Source organism: Osmerus mordax, chromosome 13 (genome assembly GCF_038355195.1).
Source record: "Osmerus mordax isolate fOsmMor3 chromosome 13, fOsmMor3.pri, whole genome shotgun sequence".
NCBI lineage: Eukaryota > Metazoa > Chordata > Actinopteri > Osmeriformes > Osmeridae > Osmerus > Osmerus mordax.
Genome location: NC_090062.1, coordinates 8,972,122 through 8,993,183, shown reverse-complemented (window position 1 = coordinate 8,993,183; position 21,062 = coordinate 8,972,122). Strand labels below are relative to the sequence as shown.

The 21,062-nt window shown below is 43.5% G+C and overlaps 1 protein-coding gene across 1 annotated transcript in view; it reads right to left on the bottom strand.

Annotated features, from left to right (window-relative positions):
• Window positions 1-525: 525 nt before the first annotated feature.
• Window positions 526-21,062, bottom strand: part of neo1a (neogenin 1a) — a 113,829-nt gene continuing 93,292 nt past the window's right edge. Inside the window, exons 11-28 of the mRNA XM_067249025.1 lie at window positions 20,030-20,168; window positions 19,584-19,633; window positions 17,527-17,671; window positions 15,894-16,004; window positions 14,982-15,176; window positions 14,453-14,548; window positions 10,699-10,874; window positions 8,967-9,105; window positions 8,652-8,759; window positions 8,104-8,298; window positions 7,033-7,101; window positions 6,701-6,839; window positions 6,281-6,522; window positions 5,570-5,662; window positions 4,821-4,994; window positions 3,797-4,051; window positions 3,509-3,645; window positions 526-2,811 (exon numbers count right to left, since the gene is read on the bottom strand). Of these exons, the coding sequence (XP_067105126.1) occupies window positions 2,728-2,811; window positions 3,509-3,645; window positions 3,797-4,051; window positions 4,821-4,994; window positions 5,570-5,662; window positions 6,281-6,522; window positions 6,701-6,839; window positions 7,033-7,101; window positions 8,104-8,298; window positions 8,652-8,759; window positions 8,967-9,105; window positions 10,699-10,874; window positions 14,453-14,548; window positions 14,982-15,176; window positions 15,894-16,004; window positions 17,527-17,671; window positions 19,584-19,633; window positions 20,030-20,168 (2,547 nt within the window). The 3' untranslated portion in view covers window positions 526-2,727. The remainder of the gene's footprint in view (window positions 2,812-3,508; window positions 3,646-3,796; window positions 4,052-4,820; window positions 4,995-5,569; window positions 5,663-6,280; window positions 6,523-6,700; window positions 6,840-7,032; window positions 7,102-8,103; window positions 8,299-8,651; window positions 8,760-8,966; window positions 9,106-10,698; window positions 10,875-14,452; window positions 14,549-14,981; window positions 15,177-15,893; window positions 16,005-17,526; window positions 17,672-19,583; window positions 19,634-20,029; window positions 20,169-21,062) is intronic.

Here is a 21,062-nt window from a genome sequence, read left to right as displayed (position 1 = left end):
CTAAAAAAAATTGCAGTAGGCCTACGACTGGGAATATTTATGGTTACAATGGTAATAAATGTACTGCTCTATATACTTTAGAAATGATGGAAAACAGTATGTATGAATCCTTCAATACTAATGAGAATAGTATGTTTTGACAGCAGCAGATGGCCTCATGAACAATAAAAAAGCCTCCCCAAATTAAGTTCTAAAAATCGGTATCCCAGTGTTTTTGGAAGATAAATGTATTTCCCTATAATGGTTTTTGTTATATTTGTTATAATAAATAGATACATATAATAGTGTTATAAAATTGGTTTCCAAAAACACAGGGATACAGATTATTAGGAATTTAATTTGGGGAACATGGTGAGTAACTGGGAAGTTCATGTGTATTAAACCCACCTCTTGTAAGCACTGAGATACTGATGACTAGTGCTTTGGATGATTTGAAGATTGGTTCATACAATGTATGTCAATGTTGTCTATGGACTTCTTCTACAAACTATAAAAATACATTCCATGACAAAACAGACAAGTAGAAACATGAACTTTGTTAGTATTAATAATAGTTTGTATACACAAAGTATAGGAGCACCAATAAAAAAAAAAAAAGATCTTATTTTTTCCAAACTTTTTAGATTTTTTTTAAAAAGCCACAGAATTTTCTACAGAAAGCAAAAAGAGATCTCTGTACAGAAACAAGCAACAACATAATTCCTCATCAGCAGCACAGTAAAACCCCCGCCGCTCAAATTCATATTATCTCAGAAGCAAAATGAACATAAAAACAAGACGAGCTGCCTGCTGCTAACCTAGGACACTACGTTACACAAACATAGCTTTCTATTTAAAACACAAAATATGTAAGAAATGTATTTTTCCAAAAATTGAAAAAGTGCAATACAGGTTTGACTGTCTACAACTTAATAGGTTATTTCCCAATGAATAGTCCAGGTCATTTTCTCCTCTTTGCTCAACATTTTTCTTAACATGTTCCTTTTGAATCCATAGTTTAAAATCTCTTACAGTTATATTGACATTCATGAGGATGTACATTATGAGAAACATGGTATTCACAAAAGTAGAGCAAACAACTATGATTGCAATGAAAAATTTCTTTGGGTAAGAGGGTAGATGAAAAACTAGTTTCTTACATCAACATATTTTAATTTTTTTCTTTTTACATTGTAATTGTGTAAAGAACACGTTTCTCTCTTTCTTCATACAAAACAAACTACAAGTAAAAAAAAAAAAAACTGATTCAGGGAGTTCTATTCAAAAGGCCAACATCTTTGTATGTAACATTTAAAAAGAGCCTATACAGCATGTAGTGTCTGAAAGAGACCTCAGGTAATATTAAACCACTTCTCCATTATTGATAAAACCTCGTTTAACAAAGAAAACCTCTTCAACCAAATATTGGCTCTCTTGGAAACAAGACACACATTTCATAGAATATCAGACAATATATCAGGATTCAACTGCCATGAATGGTCAACTGGGTAGAATTTGAGGTTTGGAGTGAGAAATCGACTAGCCGAGTGGCCAGTATAGATGCTGCCAGGATTTAATATCCAACAAACAGGTGAAAAATCAGCACCAAGCTACAAGCCTCGCACAGAGGCGAAACTGGTTTGTAGGAGGGAACTCGGCAGAATTGTCACAGTGTAACTCAAACAACTTCCCAGGAGGACCAAGTCATTATTGAGTCGACGCCTGAACACAGCAGTAAGGCTTTTTAAACAGAGCTCCCACAAAAAATAAACTGACTGAACATTTCAATGTACAACAGAATGCCAGAGAAGAATGCAAGAATTCATTCAAATGTACTGTAGCCACGCACAAGGCATCTTTCCTTGTTGATATTGAAAAAGAGCTTTGAGAGTTCATTTGTCACTCATCCCAAATAACAATGAAACCAAAAGGAATAGACAAAATTATGCAGTAAAAAAAACAACATTTGTACATATCTATTAGGATATGCATGTAAAAAATTATTATACATAAGACATATTAGAAAAATAATTAAAGACATGGCACAATATATGACAGAGCACAGGGAGAGAAAGACATAAATGGATCAAAATGATAGCTATAAAAATGACCGTTTTATGGAGACAGAGAGAGGACTGCTATCCAATGTTCACTTCACTGAAACAGGGCAATAGATACGGAAATGCACAAAGAAATGACACTAATCAAACAAACACTGTGTGTAGACTGTGCCTTACGAGCACCAACATCAATACCGGCATATTTTGGACTTTTCCTTTTGTCTTGGGAAAAAAATAAAGATAATAATAATTGCCGTCGTAAAAACTACGGCAACGCAAACCTTTTCATTTTTTTGCTGATAAAAATTCACAATCATCCAGCTGAAAGCGACCAATGTTAGATTATCGTCTCTGAGAATGTTTCTTCATAAAAAGGTTGAAGCATCTTGTTTTTTTCCTCTTAAAATGGCCATCTCCTTCCTGAGACTGAGCAAGGTGAGGCAAAGTTTGAAAGGTTTAGTCTGGAGTATTTTTTTAAATGTTTCTCTGCAAAGGGTGTGAGAACCATGAGCGTCAGCCATTTTGTGTCCGTGGGCCTCTGGCTCCCAGAATGCTGAGGGGATTTACGTGAGTGTGTATTTCTTCTGGTGTGCATGTAAATGTATATTCATTTAGTGTGTTCGTCAGTGTGTGTGCAATGTTTGTCTGCCTGTGTTGCAGCTGTGTGTGTGCGCAAGAGTATGTGTGTTTAGGTTGTGGTTATGGCATTCAGGTCCTTCATCAAGCCCTCTAGGTGGGCCATCTCCTCCGTCAGCTCATCGGGTTCGTAGCTCTGAGGGAGAGGAACAGGGTTACTGCGGGGGGCGGGGGAGGGGCAAGGGGCAAGGGAGGCAAGCACCTGGGGGAGGAGAGGACAGGGTTAGGGTCAGTTAGGGTGGTTCGTAGAACAAGGCCAAGAGGTGACACGAGATGGGATGAAAGGGGGGGGGGGGGGGGGGGGTTGAGGGAAGGTCAATGGGACTGCGTTGCAAGAACAAAAGCGGTAACCAAAGGACACAATGAATGAAACAAATGAAGCCAATGTCAACACATTCAGTAGCCAGACATGGATTAGGGAAGACAGTGCCCAAAATCATTCAAATGATGAGGTTTACAGAGGTAAATTAATTAATCAAGCCATTAATAGGATTTCAATCAAATTATTTCCAAAGCAGCCGACAACACCAACATAAAATGGTGAGAGAATGAGGCAACAAGTTGAAAAAGAATGAAGAGAGAAAGGAGACAAGAATGAGGTTAAAATTCAATAACCGAATGAAAAACTTAGCATTTAAGTGTTTACAAAGGAATATATGGCATGTTCATGAAATGTGAATGAAATTAATTGTCTTTGTTGATGAAATATCACTAGCTTCAACTGATTAAGTGAATATTTGCAAGTTCCTACATGTTTGTGACAAATACCTTGTCACAGTTCCTGATAAAGCTACTTCAAATCTATTGAAGACTATAAAAGGTGCTATACTCACACTGTCAACGTCCTCCAACATCTTGCTGGTCTCTGGCACATCTGGGGCACTGGGAACCGTGACTGGCATGGGCGTGCGTGTTCTACCCAGTGTGCCAATGGAGGCCGTCTTCACCACGTGGGGGTGAGAGGAGGGCCCTGCAACACCACACAGTCAGAATGACGACCTTTATCACTCGCAAGATTCCTAGTCTTCTACCTCTGTCTAACTGAGATACATCGTAGCTAGCTAGAGCAGTTTGAGCTAACATCTGTTCTACTGAGTCCCTGACTGGTATGTGCTCCTCACCAGCCTGGGCGAGCAGCGGTGTGCTGGGCAGGGCAGGCGACTCAAAGGTTATGGCGGGGATGGCGGGCACGGCAAAGCTTTTGAGTGGGTGTGTGGGGCGCACGTGGGCCGTGGGCGGGTTGCTGGCAAAGCTAGGCTCCTCATCGGTGGCAGTGGAGCCGTGGTAGCTGCCGTCCGGGTCGGCGTGCTCGGACGCGCAGGATGGCTGTGATGAGGTAATAACTGGCTCCACGCTCGGGGTGTTCCTGACTGACTCTGGAGGGGAGAAAGGGAGGAGGACGGGGAGAGGACGGAGGGAGTGGGGTGAGACAAATGGATGTGATAACCGAAGCCTACTCTTGGAAGCCTGTTTGAATCCTTTCGAATATGAATAAACTTGGATAGACTTGTAAAATCGTTAATATTTGTTCTGCCTAACCAATTTTGTTCATATTCACAGAGGGGGAAACAAGGGTTAACATCCATAATATGTATAGGATGTACATAACAGATGACAGAGGCAGTCTCTTCAATAACCATTTTTTTTTTACGGTGTTGTTAGGCTGTACCGACTTCATTAAGGTGCCAACAGTCACAATGTGGTAGGAAGGGGGAAATAAAACTAACATCAAACTACAGACTGCCTTCATTTGAGTCCTCACGCACTCACTAGCTTTAATCCCTGGGAGCGTGCAGCATTGCACATTTCATTTCCTCTAAGAGAGCACTTTAAGAGGACAGTGAGTAGATAAGGACACACAAAACAGAAATAAGCTGGAAGAAGCTGTACAGGTTAGAGGAGCTGAAACATATATACATGAAAATGGAGGAAGGAAGCAAGGGTTGTCCACAACAAATCCTTTCCGCAACTTTTCTACAAACACAACTGCCTAAAATGAGTGAGTGAAGAAATGAATGAAGTAGTGAATGAATGAATGAAAGAATGAAGGCAGAGACCGGAGCAGAATGAGTTGTTAACAGGTGGGCTCGGCAGATGGGCCTTGTCCTGTCCTCTGCCCAGCCATCCGCCGGGTGAGCATCTCACCTGTGGAGTCCACCCTGTCTAGATAGGAGCTGGGCGTGGCACATGCGTGCGGGCGCAGGTGGGCACTGCTCTGGTGGTGTTGGAGGTAGCTGCGCGTCGGGGATGCCAGGCTGCCCGTGTGATAATGGTGGTGATGGTTATCAAGGGAATGGATGGGGTGAGCGCTAATCACGGCTGTGAATTGACACACACAGGACAAGACGTTTAACCAGCCACACTGACAGAAGATTTCTGAAGGAATGATCTTCAAATGCACCGACACGCACATATCAGATATTGGCTTTCCCAAGTCATTAAGTCAAATAATTACATTACAAAAGAACAACTCTACTAAAATGCACTGCCTTAAGACTTCCATAAAAGAAAATACTTTGGCCTTATCCTGGCAAAAATGCCAAAGATAGAAAGTAATTTCACACTTCAAATGAATGAATGTCGCTGCTTAAACACTGACATTGAGTTCCCCAACAGCACTTTATTAATGCTGCAAGTTTAAGGAGGATATATCCATTCATGCAGGCATCAGACTCATGCATGTCAAGGCCAGGCTTTTGTTTACATAACCGTGAGTACTAGCTATTCATGTGCTTCTTCGTAGAAGTAAAATCTTTGTGGATATTTTATTCACTCTTTAGTGTTGACCTGAAAGAGAAACCAACCTTGTCTCTCAAACACACAAACACAGGCTCTCTCACTTACATGCTTGCTTGCTTGTGCAAACACACACACACACACACACACACACTTACGCTGAGGGGGCTGTGCATCAAAGGGCATCATCATTTTAGGCCTCATCCCCCGTCGCCCTGACAACGTAGACATACTGTCCTCTGATTCGTGTCCTAGAAGTCATGGCAGAAACCATCCAATGAGAGAAAGACAAGTGCCAACGTATCTCCCTTGTCATCTCTGGCACTGAAGGCTATTAAAGATGTAATTCATTCACAAAATAGTAAGGTGTTGTCCTATTAGTTTGTGACTACAGTTAATCCTTTTGAAGCACAGTTGTTGAGGGGGAAACACCAGCAGTTAGTGAAATGCATGACAAGCAGGAATGTTTGGCATGAGAATGAGAGATTTGGGCTGAACCGATGTATGACTAGGCTAATAAACCACACAGTTCATTAAAATAAGCAACTGAGACAAATCACTCAATCATCTGCTACTTCCATTTGTTTTTAACATTAGTGAACTACTACGTTATTACTCTTCACATTAAAGAGTCAAAAATCATCTATAAACTAGCTCCACTATTTTTTATGGTGTAAATTTGTTGGTATACAGCTTTTTAGTTGGTCTAACTGAGATACATCATAGCTAGCTATAGCTATTTCAGTAGTTTTTTCTTCAGTTTTCCTGTTGTCTTGATGGTAACACCCCATCAAATCCTGCCTGTCAATCTCCTAGCCTGTTGGCCTCCCAGCCTCTGAAGCTGGACCCTCCGTGTTCGGGAGGCTCACCACGGTAGGAGTTGCGTCTCTGCTGCAGCATGGGCTTCTCCAGGCTGGCCTCTGCTGGGGTGATGTCCTGGGAGGTGCGTGGGATGGGGGTGTCGGTCATCACCGGGTTGGGTTCTGGTGACTTGTCCATTGGTTTGAGCTCCAGCCTCTCGTGGTGGATCCACAAGTCAGGCGGCTTCAGGTCCTTGGAGTTGCCCTTGTACTTGTGGGAGCCGTTGGACGACTTGGATGCCGCTCGCTTTCTGTAGGGGGTGGGAAGACAATGTTGTCAAAATCAGTCACGTGCGTGTGTTTGTATGTGTCAGGTAAAGAACATTTATTGAAAACAAGTCATGGAAATGAGTAGTGAAAAAGACAGAAAGGGTGAAGAAAATGTCTGAGGAAACAAGTGACCCGTTTGTTATAGCAGCCAGTGCTCACTTTTTCTGGTGTGAGGTGGTGCGCCGTGTGCAGAGGAAGGCCCCGACCACCACCACGATAATGGTGAACGCTCCAACAGAGATGATGATGACGATGACCAGGATATGGTTGTCCCCACTGCCGGTCATCCCTGGGTTACCTACACAGAGACACGGAAGAGCCACAGTGAACCTACTACACCACTGTAAAGCTGTTGTCTGTGTTTGTGTGTGTGTGTGTGTGTGTGTGTGTGTATGTATCAAGATTTGTACACACTCCACTTTTACACATCTCCCTATTGGGTTCAAGACCTTAGAGCTGACAGTTAAGACCTTAAGAAGAGAGGATATTACCAACTGGAGACCCAGGACCATGGTTTGGAGGTGGCTGGTTGCTGCCTGGTTTTATTGGCAAATTAGAGGCTGAGAAAGAGTAGACAGGAACAATGTTGGCGTTTTCAAACTTTGCTGTGATTGATGATATACGCAACAGTTCCTTACTACACAGATTCAAACCAGTACAAGGGACCAAGATTAGAGATTAAAACATTTGAGTAACAGTTAATATAAGGAAATCCGACATTAAAACACATTCATTTGATCCTAATGAATGGCTATCACATGAAAAATGTAATATTACATTTGTAACATTTCTAGTATTTTGCATTTGCGCGTTTAAACAATGGGAATTATGAATTTGATTTATGTTTGTTCAGTGGACAGTCAGGGTTCTACATATTTAATATACATTACATTTACATTCTATGATTGGTTTGTCATCGCTATACCTGTAAAAGAGATTTGCATGTAACATCCCAACATTCTCCCAGAAGACTTGGGACCAGAGGAAAAAAACCATAAGAATATAACCCAAGAACCACCATAGCCACCATTTGGAAGTAAGTAAGAGTGAAAGAAAGAGGGAGGGAGGTTTACCTTGGTCATTAGCCATTTTGTCAGAGGATTCAGCTAAACAGGCCAAAGGAGACAGTAGCCAGGGAGGAGGGAAAGAAAATACAAAGGACACTGGTTAGAGGGGGGCGAGAGAGATAGAGTGGGAGAAGGGGTCGGAGCGAGGATGGATGGGGAGAGAGTGTGGAAACAAAACACTGAGGAGAAGCGGAGAGGAGGTGTGGTACAGGAGCAGAAGGATACAGGAGAAATAGAGAGAGAAGGATACAGTGTGAGATAAGCGGGAGAGATGTCTCAGGAGAAAGCCCTGAGAGTTCACCCCAAGTAGTGTTAGGATAAGAAAAGCGTCTATAGAAAGGCAGCCCAAATCAGAGAGGAGGTTTCTCACTTGGAATTCATTTTAACACCCAACTACAGAGAGAACATGTCATAGAACTACTTTGTCTCCTTTCACCCATACAGTTTCTGCATTGTCACTATTCCCTACCCCTCCTCGGAGTACAGCAGACTTACTCTTGGGCGTGCGGAAGTGCACCGCCTCCGACATGGGGCCCATGCCCTTGGAGTTGCGTGCCTGGATCTTGAAGTAGTAGGTGGTGTCCAGCGTGAGCTCCTGGATCTGGTGGGTCAGACGGTTTCCCACCACCGGCTCGATCACCCAGTCATGCACCTCTGCGTTCACATCAGTGCTGTAGTAGATAATGTAGCCTGGGGTAGGTGATGAGGAGGTGGAGTTATCATACAGTCGGAATGGGGAGGGGGGGACAATAGGTTCAAAGGGAGAGAGAAAGGAGGAGAGTGGGAGAGAGACAGCAGGAGAGGGGTGGGGGGGAATTGGGGGCTTAGACAACTGATAAGCTTCTCTATCTTCCCGTTTGGTGAATTCAAAATATCACATTTCCATTTCAAATGACGTCCGTCTGACCGACAGCCTTAAGCCTAAGAAAATATTTTTATTTGTATTTTATTAATCCAAAATACCAGGTATGTTTATATACATGAGTGTGTGTGTGTGTTTAGCACTGAGGAGGGAGATACAAGCGAAAGAGTGTGTGGCTCACCCGTGATTTTGCCGTTGGCCTCCGAGGGTGGTTGCCAGTTTACGATGATGGTCCTCGGCTTAGTCTCTTTGCTCACTACCGTCACATCTTTGGGGGAGGAGCTGGGTACTGTTGAACGAAAACCAATAATTATTCATTAGGTGTACTTCACTTCAGGGGGCGCAAATAATAGAAAAGGACTGTTATAGTAATGATGTGTTGGTGTTTGTGCTTGTTTGTGCTGAGGACATTTGAGTGTGAACACATGGTTATTGTTCTGGAGTGTATGTACTGTTCTAAGTGCTTATTACGCGTGTGTGTGTGTGTCGGTCATACTAGTCTCAAACGTGGTCCCCTGAGCGGTCATGCTCCAGGTGCTGGTCCTCCTGCCCTTGGTCACCATGACGGAGAACTCGTACAGAGTGTTGGGCTTCAGCCCGGTTACCATGTGGCTCAGGTTGGTGGTGTTGGCAGTCTAAAAAGACGCACACATAAACGTATCAGACCCGTGGATAGGGAGGCTGGAGCTCAGTGGTTGAGCATGCCATTGCATAGTAAGAGGCTGCAGGTTCAAATTCCCACATTGTCACTTCACTCATATTCATGACAAGGCAGTACACTTCACGCCCACTAGGTGGTACCAGAGACTCCAAAAATCAGAGTCTTAACACCAAAGCTGAGCCCTTTTCATCACGCCCCTCTAATGACACAAAGCCATTGAGTTTTCATACAGTGGGCCTACTTCAAGGACAACAGATGGCGCCATCTCTGGATGCTTTGGGAATACATATTAAATAAATAGCTGTAAAGCCATTTAATACCCTCTCAATGACAACATTACATTTTGAAACCCGGAACCTTCTGAAGCTGTATTTCTTTACTAATCTTCTTTATGATAGCATTCTAATCTCAGCTCTAATTTACTATGGTAGCACCCGAGCAAAATGTATGCAGATTGGCATAGTACCTGCTGCAAAGATGGTCCAACTACATGCTGGTGGATGTTAGAGAGAGGGCATTGGTCCCCTTGGTGGATCCAGCTCAGTGGAAAGCTGCCTGTCTCTTTAATAATACAACGGTTTGTCTAGTCTATTCTCTATCCACTCTGGACAAGGTGGTAAACCCAATGAATAAACAAGGTGAAAAACAACGATGTCGAACTGGAACATGGCAAACAAACAACAGGGTTGATCGAGTCCAGTAAATTGTGGAAATCCCTGCAAATCCTTCAGACGGTTAGGTTTTCATCAAGCTAGCGTTTAACTTCCTGGAGTTAAGAAGCTAATCACACAATGCCACACAATGACATATGAAGGATAACAAATAAAATAAAAATTCAAAATAAACATAAGATTAATAGTTTGCCTGTGGTCAAGCGTCCGAGCTGTATCAAAGGAATAAAACAATGCAGCCTTTTATAGCCCATTGGAGACTTTAGTGGCAATGTGAGACTATTGAATAACAGAAGGTTGTGTGTCCGCTATACGAGGGGGTTGTTTGATAGATCAGACTTGTGTGTGAGAATTGAGCATATTCAAAATGCACTGTCAGGTTTCCCCTTTCCTTCCCCCAGCTCTCAGTTTGTCTTGTCCTTGTTGAATAATTTATGATCAAATGCAGCCCTTTATCTGGGCTCTGCTCACTGGTGTGTGCACATACACACGTGCTCACACATGCATGCACAACAAATACACAGAAACATCAATCTTGTACTTGGAGATGGGTAATGATCTTAATTGGGCTAGAGCTGGCTAAATCAACACTAAATCTGTCTCACACACCCTATTTTAGGGTGAGCCTCACTGTGCTTGTCTCTTATCTTGTAAACCTGGGATTTTAACAGAATTTTTTTTTGTATCCAATTAGTTTATAATCAAAGGGAAGTATTTATCCATAAACACCACATCTACAGTATATTCCACACATTCAGATGTGACTTTCCCCCTCCTAAATTAAGAGCCTTGATGGTCTCATTATACAGTAGAATGTACCAGCATTTACCAACCCACTCCCTAGACAGCTACTGTCCAGTAAGCAGGGGGAAACGCGGTTCACTTGGGCACCATACCTTCATCTTGGTGTTGGCAGGGATGTTGGTCTTCCAGCGCACGGTGTAGTAGCGGGCGTCAGTGATCTTCTGGTTCTTGGGCAGTGAGTTGTCAGCCCAGGTGACCTTGATGGTGTCGTGGCTCAGCACAGAGGCCTGAACGCCGACGGGGGGCAGCATGGGGGTGGGGTCTGGTACTGGCGTGTATGGAGGATGGAAGAATTCAATCAAATCAACGTCAGGGTCTATGGGTTCTGCGAGCAGTTAACACAGGTATGAGGTTGAACGGACAAAACAATAATGCGAATGGTATTAAAGGGGGGCGGGGGGGCGTGGAGGGAGGGGCAGGGTGGAATCGGAGAGAAAGCACATGCATGTCAAATGTAAGGGATATATTATGTTAATGAGTTTGGTATGAAGGGAAAAGGGAGGGAGAAGGAGAGGAAAAAGGAGTACAACGAGCATGGGATTGGGAAGGGTGAAAAGAAAGAGAGAATATTCTATTAGAAACATCAGACATTGCTGGATCTACATAGACTGAGAATCTATACAGAAGGTTGGGGTTTTTCTACATCCCAACTAGTAAAACAGAGTCAAGGACAGTGAACCATTCCAAAGATGACTAGAGAGAACTAGAAAGAAGATGCACAGGAGTATAGTCACTAGAGTGAATTCATGTTTGAACCCTTCATACTTCATAAGCACCATCTTTTTTATTTGTAATGTAAAGGGACACAAGAACCATATGGGGAAAACAGAACTGTAAATGATTATTTCTGATTAAAAAACATTCCTAGATTAAGATTTTTTCCAGTGGGTTCTTCTATTGTTACAAACGTTTCCAAGTAGCACTTTTTGGGAGCCAGTGCTGTGCTCTATTATAAAATTGAAACTGGCCAAGAGCAATATTAGATTCATTGGAAATGAAAGCATATAGCTCAAATAGGGCTTCTAGAGTCCCCCACATTATCATTTACTGAGTCTTTCAAGGAAAAACACACACACACACACAAATACATTGGTAGGAAGGAAGAAAAACACCTGAAACGTGAAACTAAAATCATGTTTTTGCCACATTGTCAGAACGCAAATAGCTTCACATTACAAAAATGTGTGTGAGGGATAGGAGCATAAAATAAGACATTGGCTAAGAACATGTTTTTTTTTTTACTAACTTGAAAATGCTGGGAGCACAAGGTCAGGGACAAGTGCAGCACAGGCTGCACCTTCACAACATGAGTCGTGAGTGTGTCAGATGGCCCTTATCCTCTTATATGTGTCCATTGTTGCATGAATGTGTTGGAAAAAAAGGTGGGCAACATTGCTTCTTTCATGTATCCTATATAAAAAAAACGCAACCTATAAAGGTTTTGCTGCCTTGGTCTTGAACTTTAACCTTAAACCTGTGTTTACGTGTGTTCTGATCCAGAAGTTTCTTATTGAGTGGTTCTGTTTCCCAAGCTTATCCATTTTTGTTGTTGTAAAGGACACTGTGGTTATGAAGCTGACATAATTTACAACAGAATCACGTTGAATACATATCCATGGTGCCTTCAAGGCTATGAGCACACAATTGCAGAATGTGTAAACTCTGCAGTGTGTGTGTGTTTCTGTGTGAGTTTGTGTGAGAGAAATGGGAGGGAGTCAGTTGGCTGAGCGGTGAGGGAGTCGGGCTAGTAATCCGAAGGTTGCCAGTTCGATTCCCGGTCATGCCAGTTGGTGAAGTGCCTTGGGCAAGGCACTTCACCCTACTTGCCTCGGGGGAATGTCCCTGTACTTACTGTAAGTCGCTCTGGATAAGAGCGTCTGCTAAATGACTAAATGTAAATGTAAATGCAAGAACACGTGATTTCCTGGTTCGGGGTGCCACGTTGCTGGTTAAATGCTTCAAGAAGGCTCAGTCATGGTTACGCTACACTTCTCGCCAACTGACTGCCGTCTCTGCTCTACAGATTCCAACCGTGGTCCAGCGGTAATGAGAGAAAGGTTCTGGTCAATTGCCGAACCCTCCGTTTTACACATCATTATGCAGGGCCGGGCTCATTATTTGCTGGCCTGTGTGTGTGTGTATTTGTGTGTGTATGTGTGTGTGTAAGCACAAGTGTGTTGAACACTGAGACAATCCAAGAAATAAGTAGCAGAAGGGGGAAAAGTGGTTTCAGGTTGGCACGGTTTTGCCAGGCTTTGCCAGCTCAGTGTGTCAAAGGGGAATGGAGAATAAGTCCTCAGGTCTGTGGACTAACTGTGTACTCGGGTTTAGCAGCACCAAGAAGTTTGAAGCACACCATACAGTCACTTTCTGAGACATCTGATCTCTCACTTGGATGCAGATTCCACCAATACACTATCAACTCCCGCTTTTTTAACTGTTGTGATTGAAGCAAAAAAATATATAAAAATAAAAAACCGTCGCTCACTTTCCAAGCATTCCCATTTTCTTTTCAGGGAGAAATGTATCTGGGTCAACTTGACTTTTTGAATCCGAACGTTCTCATCTAATGAACAAAGTGGTGGGGAAGGAGCACACTAGGGTGGTGGGCTTAGGTTTGGCTGGGAAAGGGAAATACTTGATCTGACAAAAGGGGTTGCCAAAGCCACAGCAGGGGGTGTGTGTGAGAGAGAAGGAGAGAGGGATGGTGTATGACAACTTGTGCGTTGTTCTACAGCGCAGTTGCAGTTTGGGTTGTGTGTACAGACTATTTTGACGCAATCCACAGCCTTCCGGCATCCTGTCCCCTCTTCACAGGACTGCATGCTGGTATAGTGTAGCACAGACAGACAGGGGATGGCGATGGGGGGCTGGCTCAGGAAAGATAGTAGGGGGGCGTGGAACACGCTTACAGTCTGCCCATAGGGGCGCCGAGGGGGGTAAGAAGTTAACGTCTAACAAAGTGTGTGTGTGTGCAGTGTCAAACTTTGAGTGAACTTGGCTGAGAAAAGCAGCTTGGCTGAGTTTTGGGGGGTTCTAACTTGAAGTCTGACACTAATTGTCAACAGGAAGCCTATCCACGGGAATTATATATTGGCGGTCTCGTCACACAAAACCAGATAATCCTGAAGGAGAAAGGGCTGAGGACACTTTTATTGTTAGCAATGTTTGACCTAAATATATCCATTACAAAGAGTACCATTCAAGGAACTCAAAAACAAAACTAAAGATGTAAAACTAGACCAAATCTCCACTTAATCTAACCAGTATTTAGAGACTTGTAACAAAGTACAAAGGACAAACTCTAAGTTACTTTAAACAATGGCCCATGCTCTCTCTGTCAGGCTGACATATAATGATGCTGAGAGAAATGTAAGAAAGCCAAAGCTTGAAGCACTTCTTAAGAGAAGTTATGGGGCTCCTCTCAAAATATAAAATAGAATATTAAGGAATACTTAAAGTGCAGCTGGCACTTTTCAAGGGAAAATAGGTTTGGTATGCTATTTTACGAGCTCTGATTGAAAGTCCAATCCAAGCTGAAAGATTGATCAACATTGAGTAGAGAAGGATAGAAAACCTTGATACCTGAAGAGAAGAAATCCAACCAGGGACCCAGTATTGAAAATGTGACAGGCAATGCCATTGGTACAGAAATTTGTAATGGAGATAATGTTCCATTGATGTGGTATTGATAGTGGGGAAGCAAACAATGCCTTCTACATTTAAAAACGGTATCATTACTGCTAATTCCATATGAAGTAGACATGAATGCAGTAGTACAGTATGAAAGGTGTCTGCAGTTTGTGTGTGTGTGTGTGTGTGTGTGTGCATGGCTGTGTGTTCTACCTGACTGTGGCCTGGTGATAGCGCTCTCGTACACAGGGATGCCCTCCCCAACGTTGTTGAAGGCCTTCAGGGTTATCACATAGTGGGAGCTGGGGTCTGATGCATGGAAGGAGAGAGAGAAGAAGGGAGAGAAGAAGAAAGAGAGGGAGAGAGAGACGTCGATAAAGAAAGCAGACACGAAAGAGTGTGTGAAATTAGTTATCAAGCTAACCAGGGCCAGGCTCTTGAGACTCCTTTCACAATCATTCTATTGGCCAGGGTGAATATTTAAACACAATTATTTCTTTCTCATTGTAATTTTGATGGAAAACTACAATTATGCACATATTTAAGCTAAGCAACTCTGCCTTCCCCCACTGTTTTAATGAGCATATTAGGGGTTACGACTCCAAAGCCTCCCCAGTGAGCATATCTACTCGACAGTACTGCCCATCGACTCCACACATGTACAAACATACAGGAGCCGGCACAAGACAACACTCAAAATGGGGATAATCTTCAAAATAAAAAGCGTCTAGGGAGTACCTACCTAAGTTCTCAATGCTGTAGTAGCGCTGCTTGTAGTCCACCTTGATGGTCTGTGCATGGGGGCTGCCGATACCGTAGCCGATGGTGTAGCCACGAACCACAATGTCCTGGTTCTCTGGCGGGGTCCAGCTCACCACGATGCTGTTCACCAGCGGACGCACATGCAGGGAGCTGGGGATGTCCGGCACCCTGGACTCTAGATTTGGAGAGGGGGGGGGACGGCACACAGACAACCACAGACACACAATAAATTAAAATAAGGATCACAGCTTAAATGGGTTGAGATGTGCCATACGCTGAAATAAGATGACCAGATAAGAGTCAGAGTATTAGTGGTTTGGCTCCAAGTCTTAGGTCTTGGAGTCTTACGTTAGTATAGGTCTCGTCCTAGGTTAGTTAAGTCTAAAAGGTTAGTATATAGGTCATTATGTGTATTAGAGGTCTAGTATATTGTACTGTATATTGCATACTATTTTTTATATTTAGGTTTATTATTATTTTATTTCTATTCTATTTTAGATTATCATAGATGTAATCTATGTTCTTAGTACTTATATGTTATGTTATGCCAGGTCTTGTCCCAAGAATTTCAGTACCCAGTCTGACCTTGTGTCACCCCTGCACCTGACAATAAAAAACTTGAAGTGCCTTAGACTAATTCGAGCACCCACTGCAGGCCAGTCCTCGAAGCACTCTCCTCTGGCATTTAAACCATATTCTCCCAGACACCAATTAAGGTTGTTTTAACTGGAACCAATAAAACGTTGTGAATTCAGTAAACCAACTTTGGCCAGTACAAAACTCAGTAGAATAGTATTCAAAACAGGGTGTTTTACTTTTAAAAGTGCAACTGGTCTTGAAAGGGCTGTCTGAGGGGAAGGAAGTGATGCGCAGAGGGAGAGTTCCTCCTTACCATCCAGGTCGCTCTCAAACGTCTCAGCTGTGGTCCACTCTGTGGCGGGTCCAGTTCCGTTCACTGTGATGGCCGATACTCTGAAAGTGTACTCTGTCCCTCGCTCCAGACCTGAAGAGACACACACATGCACACCATACACACACACAATAACACACGCACACACAAAGAGGAGCCATTATATCAACTGTCCCTAACTGTTGGCTGGAGGAGATGAACTGTATAGTGAAAACAACTGTCCTTTCCAATAACATCAACTTCCTCAAAAATACGATACTCAAAAAAACAACAAATACTCAAAAAGACATCACTTGCAAGATCTTATTAGCCTTCTGGATATGTGAATCAGAACCATTATGATACCCACAGGTGCTATGAGCAGGCAGAATTAAATTTCCACGACTAAAACACTACTGGATTCTTTTTTTATTCACACGACAAGCATCAACGACAGCAGTAGATAATTGTTATTTAAAAGTCACAATTTTGGGGGAAAGACGGCTGGATATTTCTTGGGTGTGAGTGAGGAAAAAATCCATAACTCTGTCCTGAGGCTGTGCTTGTCGTGGCACAACAATATATTTTATCCTCGGTTCGATATACATTTTAAAATAGAGAAGCAACTTTCTGGTCATTGATCAGCATGTTTTGGGAGAGTAAATGTCCATAAGGGGTGCTTTACAAGTCATGAATTGCCCTGATGATTTATTTAGATTTTTTTACACATTCTCGGTAGTAGACATCGTTTCAATCTTTTGAGGCAACTTCTCTGTTGCCAAAGGGGATGGGGATGGGTTTGCAACTTCGGAATAAAAAATTGAGGGAACACCCGCTGTCATAAAAAAAAAACACTGCTTCCAATTGCTATGCAAGTTCCTCATAACTGTTGGATTTTGCTGCTGTTTGTACGCTAAATGCTAATCCATCTATCTGCTCTCGCACTCTCTATCCTCTCCGGGGCGTCCCAAAGGCTGGGTGTGGAGAACCGCAAAGCCACACGCAGCCCTGGAGGCTAAAACATTCCAGCTAAATGTCTTTAGACCAACAAACGCCCCCTCCATTTCACCCTCTGAATGAAACCAAAAATGACTTTTAAGTCATATTCTCTTTGATAGTGGCTCACAGTTTGAGACTGGACCCTCCCTCCCTACACGCACACGCTAAAAAGTTGCTGAGATTACTAATTTAGTATGCATCGCCATCGCTTAAGAATCCCCGGTGAGAGACTAAATTCCACTGTACATTTGGAGATAGAGAGAGACTCCTTGGAGGAGGTAGTAATTATGTTGGATTTTGAAAACAGTGTGGATCAGAAACATACTTTTTTTTAACACTTAATGCCAGACAATGACTAAAATCAACAAGTGTCCAAACTCTAGGCATCAACGATATTCCAGCAAAGAGACATACAAAAGTCGTTCCTTATAGATTTGCACCCTGGTTAGAAAAAAAGCACCATTTGGCACAATTTCTGGTTACAAAAAAGGACACTACCCTTATCTGGCTTAACTGGGACACACTTGGAAGTCTGCATCTTTCCCAGCTTCGTTATGAATATTCATGTCTTGTGATTACCATGATCGTGTACATTGGCTCCAGTAGTTTTGGCTAACCCAGGGTGAAGGGTCATTACCTTCGATGAGCTGGGAGAGCTGTGTGCCTCTGGTGGTCTCAGCCGCTTCGCTCTTCCTGGAGCCTTTCCGGTAACGGATCTTGTAGCCGGTAATCTCCCCATTCTGGGTGCCAGGGGGTGGGGGCTGCCAGCGGACCATGATGCTCTGGGAAGGAGGGGGGGGAGTAAACACACACCCAAATAAATATGAGAGGGGGAAATAACAAAATCACTGGTACCCTCGAGACGCACTGTAAGATCAGATAAGATACCAAACACAGAAAACCTTTTAGGAAAATTTAAGAGAGACATCATGCTTGTTGTTGGCCAACATAATTCAGGACGAAAGACAGACTATTGTAACTCCATTAACAATCAGCTTTTAACTACCTACATTACTGTATGAGGAGTTAAGGGTTACTTCTACAGCATAGCCAGGGATGTGCCTTGAACCCTTTCTAAATGACTACCGGTATGTGGCATACCCAATTCTAAAGGTGCTAGTGTAACCTGAGATTGATTGTCACACCTGCCGACCTGTGTGCAGACGATGTAAATGGATATTATGTGACTTAGCGTCACACTGGTCAACGCCCATTCAGATGCACTGTGCAATTGTGCGTTGGCAGCAGCACTATTTTAATATGTGGAAGAGGACCGTGGAGGCGCGCAGCGTTGCGTACCAATGTACCAAAAAATTTCGCTTGCACGCTCTGAGCGCTCGCATTAAGTGTGGAATTCCTTTCTAGCAAATCAAACCCAGAACACGTTGTTGGAACACGTTACAACGTATGGCTCCGCGCCTGATTAACACTCAGATCGATAAGCAGTCTCAAAGGTTGTAGCAATATAAAAAATAATACGATCCCTTTCCGTAATCATGATACCCCCCAAGAAATGTTCGATGCACCCCTAGTCAAAGCAGGCTGCATCCGTGCCAGCTAACATCACAAACCTCACCAAAGAGAAGCAGTTCCAGCCATCACATTAGGGGTGAGTAAATTAAATGTTTGACCAAATATAGCAGGCACATTTTTAAGTTGATAATTCTGTACGGCCCCCGAATGATTTTATAAATATCCAAATGGCCCTTGGCAGAAAAAAGATTCCCCACCCCTGCGGTAGAAGGTGATGTGTCATAGATACTATCTGAGTGTGAGGGAACACATGCATAGATAATAAATATGAGTTGAGGAGTCCTTGTGAGGGGTGTGTGTGTGTGTGCGTGTTTGCAGAGGGTGGGGGGTCCCTGCAGGGCTAAGGAGGTATAGAGAGAGATGAATGCGGGTCCTCAGTTGGCGGGCTTGCAGTGCACTGTGGGGGGGGTGGGGGGGTTGAAGTTGCGTGTATGTGTGTGTGATGGGGGGTGGCTAACTCGGCATGTGAGAAAAGTTAATTAACGCTACCACACTGTCGCACCCAGAGAGAGAGAGAGAGAGAGAGAGAGAGAGAGAGAGAGAGAGAGAGAGAGAGAGAGAGAGAGAGAAACACACACAGACATAGACACGCACTCTTCACCACCCGAGTCAAGGGAATAGTGCAAATTAAATTGGCGCTAAGTGTGTTCAATTAGTTTATTTCCTTTTTTCTTATAACACACTCTGGTTTACCTCGTTAGCCTTGTTTCCTGCCCCTCTCCCATCATTCCCTTCTCAAAAACACATGTGTTTGATTGACCTTTGGAAATCACAAGAGAAGGTGAGAAGGGGTGGGATTTGTGGATAAAAAGAGAGCGTGTCAAATTGAAGCTAGATTACCCCAAAATTGGCTCGTGGGTTGCCAGATTTCTCCAGTATGAGATTCCAGTTTATACAATCTACTCAAGCCACAGGCAATGAATTGCAAGTGCGTAACAAATGCTGTTAATGCACAATAACGAAGCAGGAGAGCATTGTGTTCTGAAATTAAAAGTATGATGTCGAAGGGCAGGCTATAAAAGAGAATATCAAACCCGAGAAACAACCTGGCCTCGTAGTATTGGAAACGTCTTTGTGAAGTGTCAATTCAACACATGGAAAGTGACAAACTGAATCTCTTTGAGGTTTTAACCAAGGCCTTCCTTGTAAGCAGGGTCTTACCTTTGAGTTCTGGACCTCCAGAGTGAGATTCTGAGGCGGAGCACTGGGAACTGGAGAGTAAGGAGCAGAAAGAGTGGATAAGAGGTCAAGTCTCATCAGAGGGTTCACACTGAAAAAGCGTGTAAAGAGTGTAATAGTGTACACAGTGTTTGTGTGTATCGCAACAAATATACATTTACATTTAGCAGATGCTCTTATCCAGAGCGACTTGCAGTAAGTACAGGAACATTCCCCCCAGGCAAGTAGGGTGAAGTGCCTTGCCCAAGGACACAACGTCATTTGACACAGCCGGGAATTGAACCAGCGACCTTCTGATTACTAGCCCGATTCTCTAACCGCTCAGCCACCTACCAATACTACTATTGTAAAACTAGGCTCTGCATTCACAGACACAAAAAAAGGACTTTGCATTGGAAGCTCAGTCCTGGTGTGGCCTCTCCGCTCACCATCAGACAGAGTCCGGACGCTCACGTCGTTAGTGGACACTCCCGGGCCGTGCTTGTTGTAAGCCACCACCCGAAAACTGTATTCGGTGTACTTCTTCAGGCCTGTGATGGTGTAGGACAGGGTCCCAATGTCAACGTCCTGGGAAAGAGAGTGTGTGTGTGTGTGTGTGTGAGAGAGAGAGAAAGATAGATAGAGTGAGCGTGCGCGAGAGTGAGAGAGTTAGAGAGAGATTGAGTGAGTGAGAGAGAAATAGATGATCATTATAATTGGCTTTCCATACACACAGACACCAACTGGAAACAAGCGACTGGCATTCACCTCTTGTTCACTAAAGTGACACAAAAAAGTCAAGTCCATGTGGGAAAGCTCATCAGCAACCAAAGGAACTACATTCACCTTTGGTCCCAGGTAAGGTACCCTGAATATGACAGCTTCCCCCTATAGACAACACATCACTTCCTGAATATTTCCCATATCCTTAAATAATTGAGAGGCTTCTAGGAGGCCAGTAGTCAGCATGCACTCTGCTCTGCCCCTTTGTTCCATCCCTGTCTGTCAGACACCAGAGAGGAGAATATCAGGTCCTTCCATCCCTTCCCTCCTCGTCAGTCCTTCCTCCCACTATCTCCCCTCCTCTTTCATTCTCTCACCTTCTCTGCTACGCTCCCTCTTCCCCGTCTCCCTTTTCTTTATCATTATCTCTCTACTTTAACTCTCTCTCCCACCTTTTCTCTCTCCGTGTCCTCCAGGGAACTGAGGCATCATTGCCTCTGACATTTCATCCATTATAATATTAAAGGCTCTTTAATGCCATGCTGCACAGTCCTACTGGTTACCCAGTCCTACTGGTTACCCAGTCACACTGGTTACCCAGTCCTACTGGTTACACAGTCCCACTGGTTACCCAGTCCTACTGGTTACACAGTCTCATTGGTAACCCAGTCTCACTGGTTACACAGTCCTACTGGTTACCCAGTCATACTAATTACACAGTCCTACTGGTTACCCAGTCATACTAATTACACAGTCCTA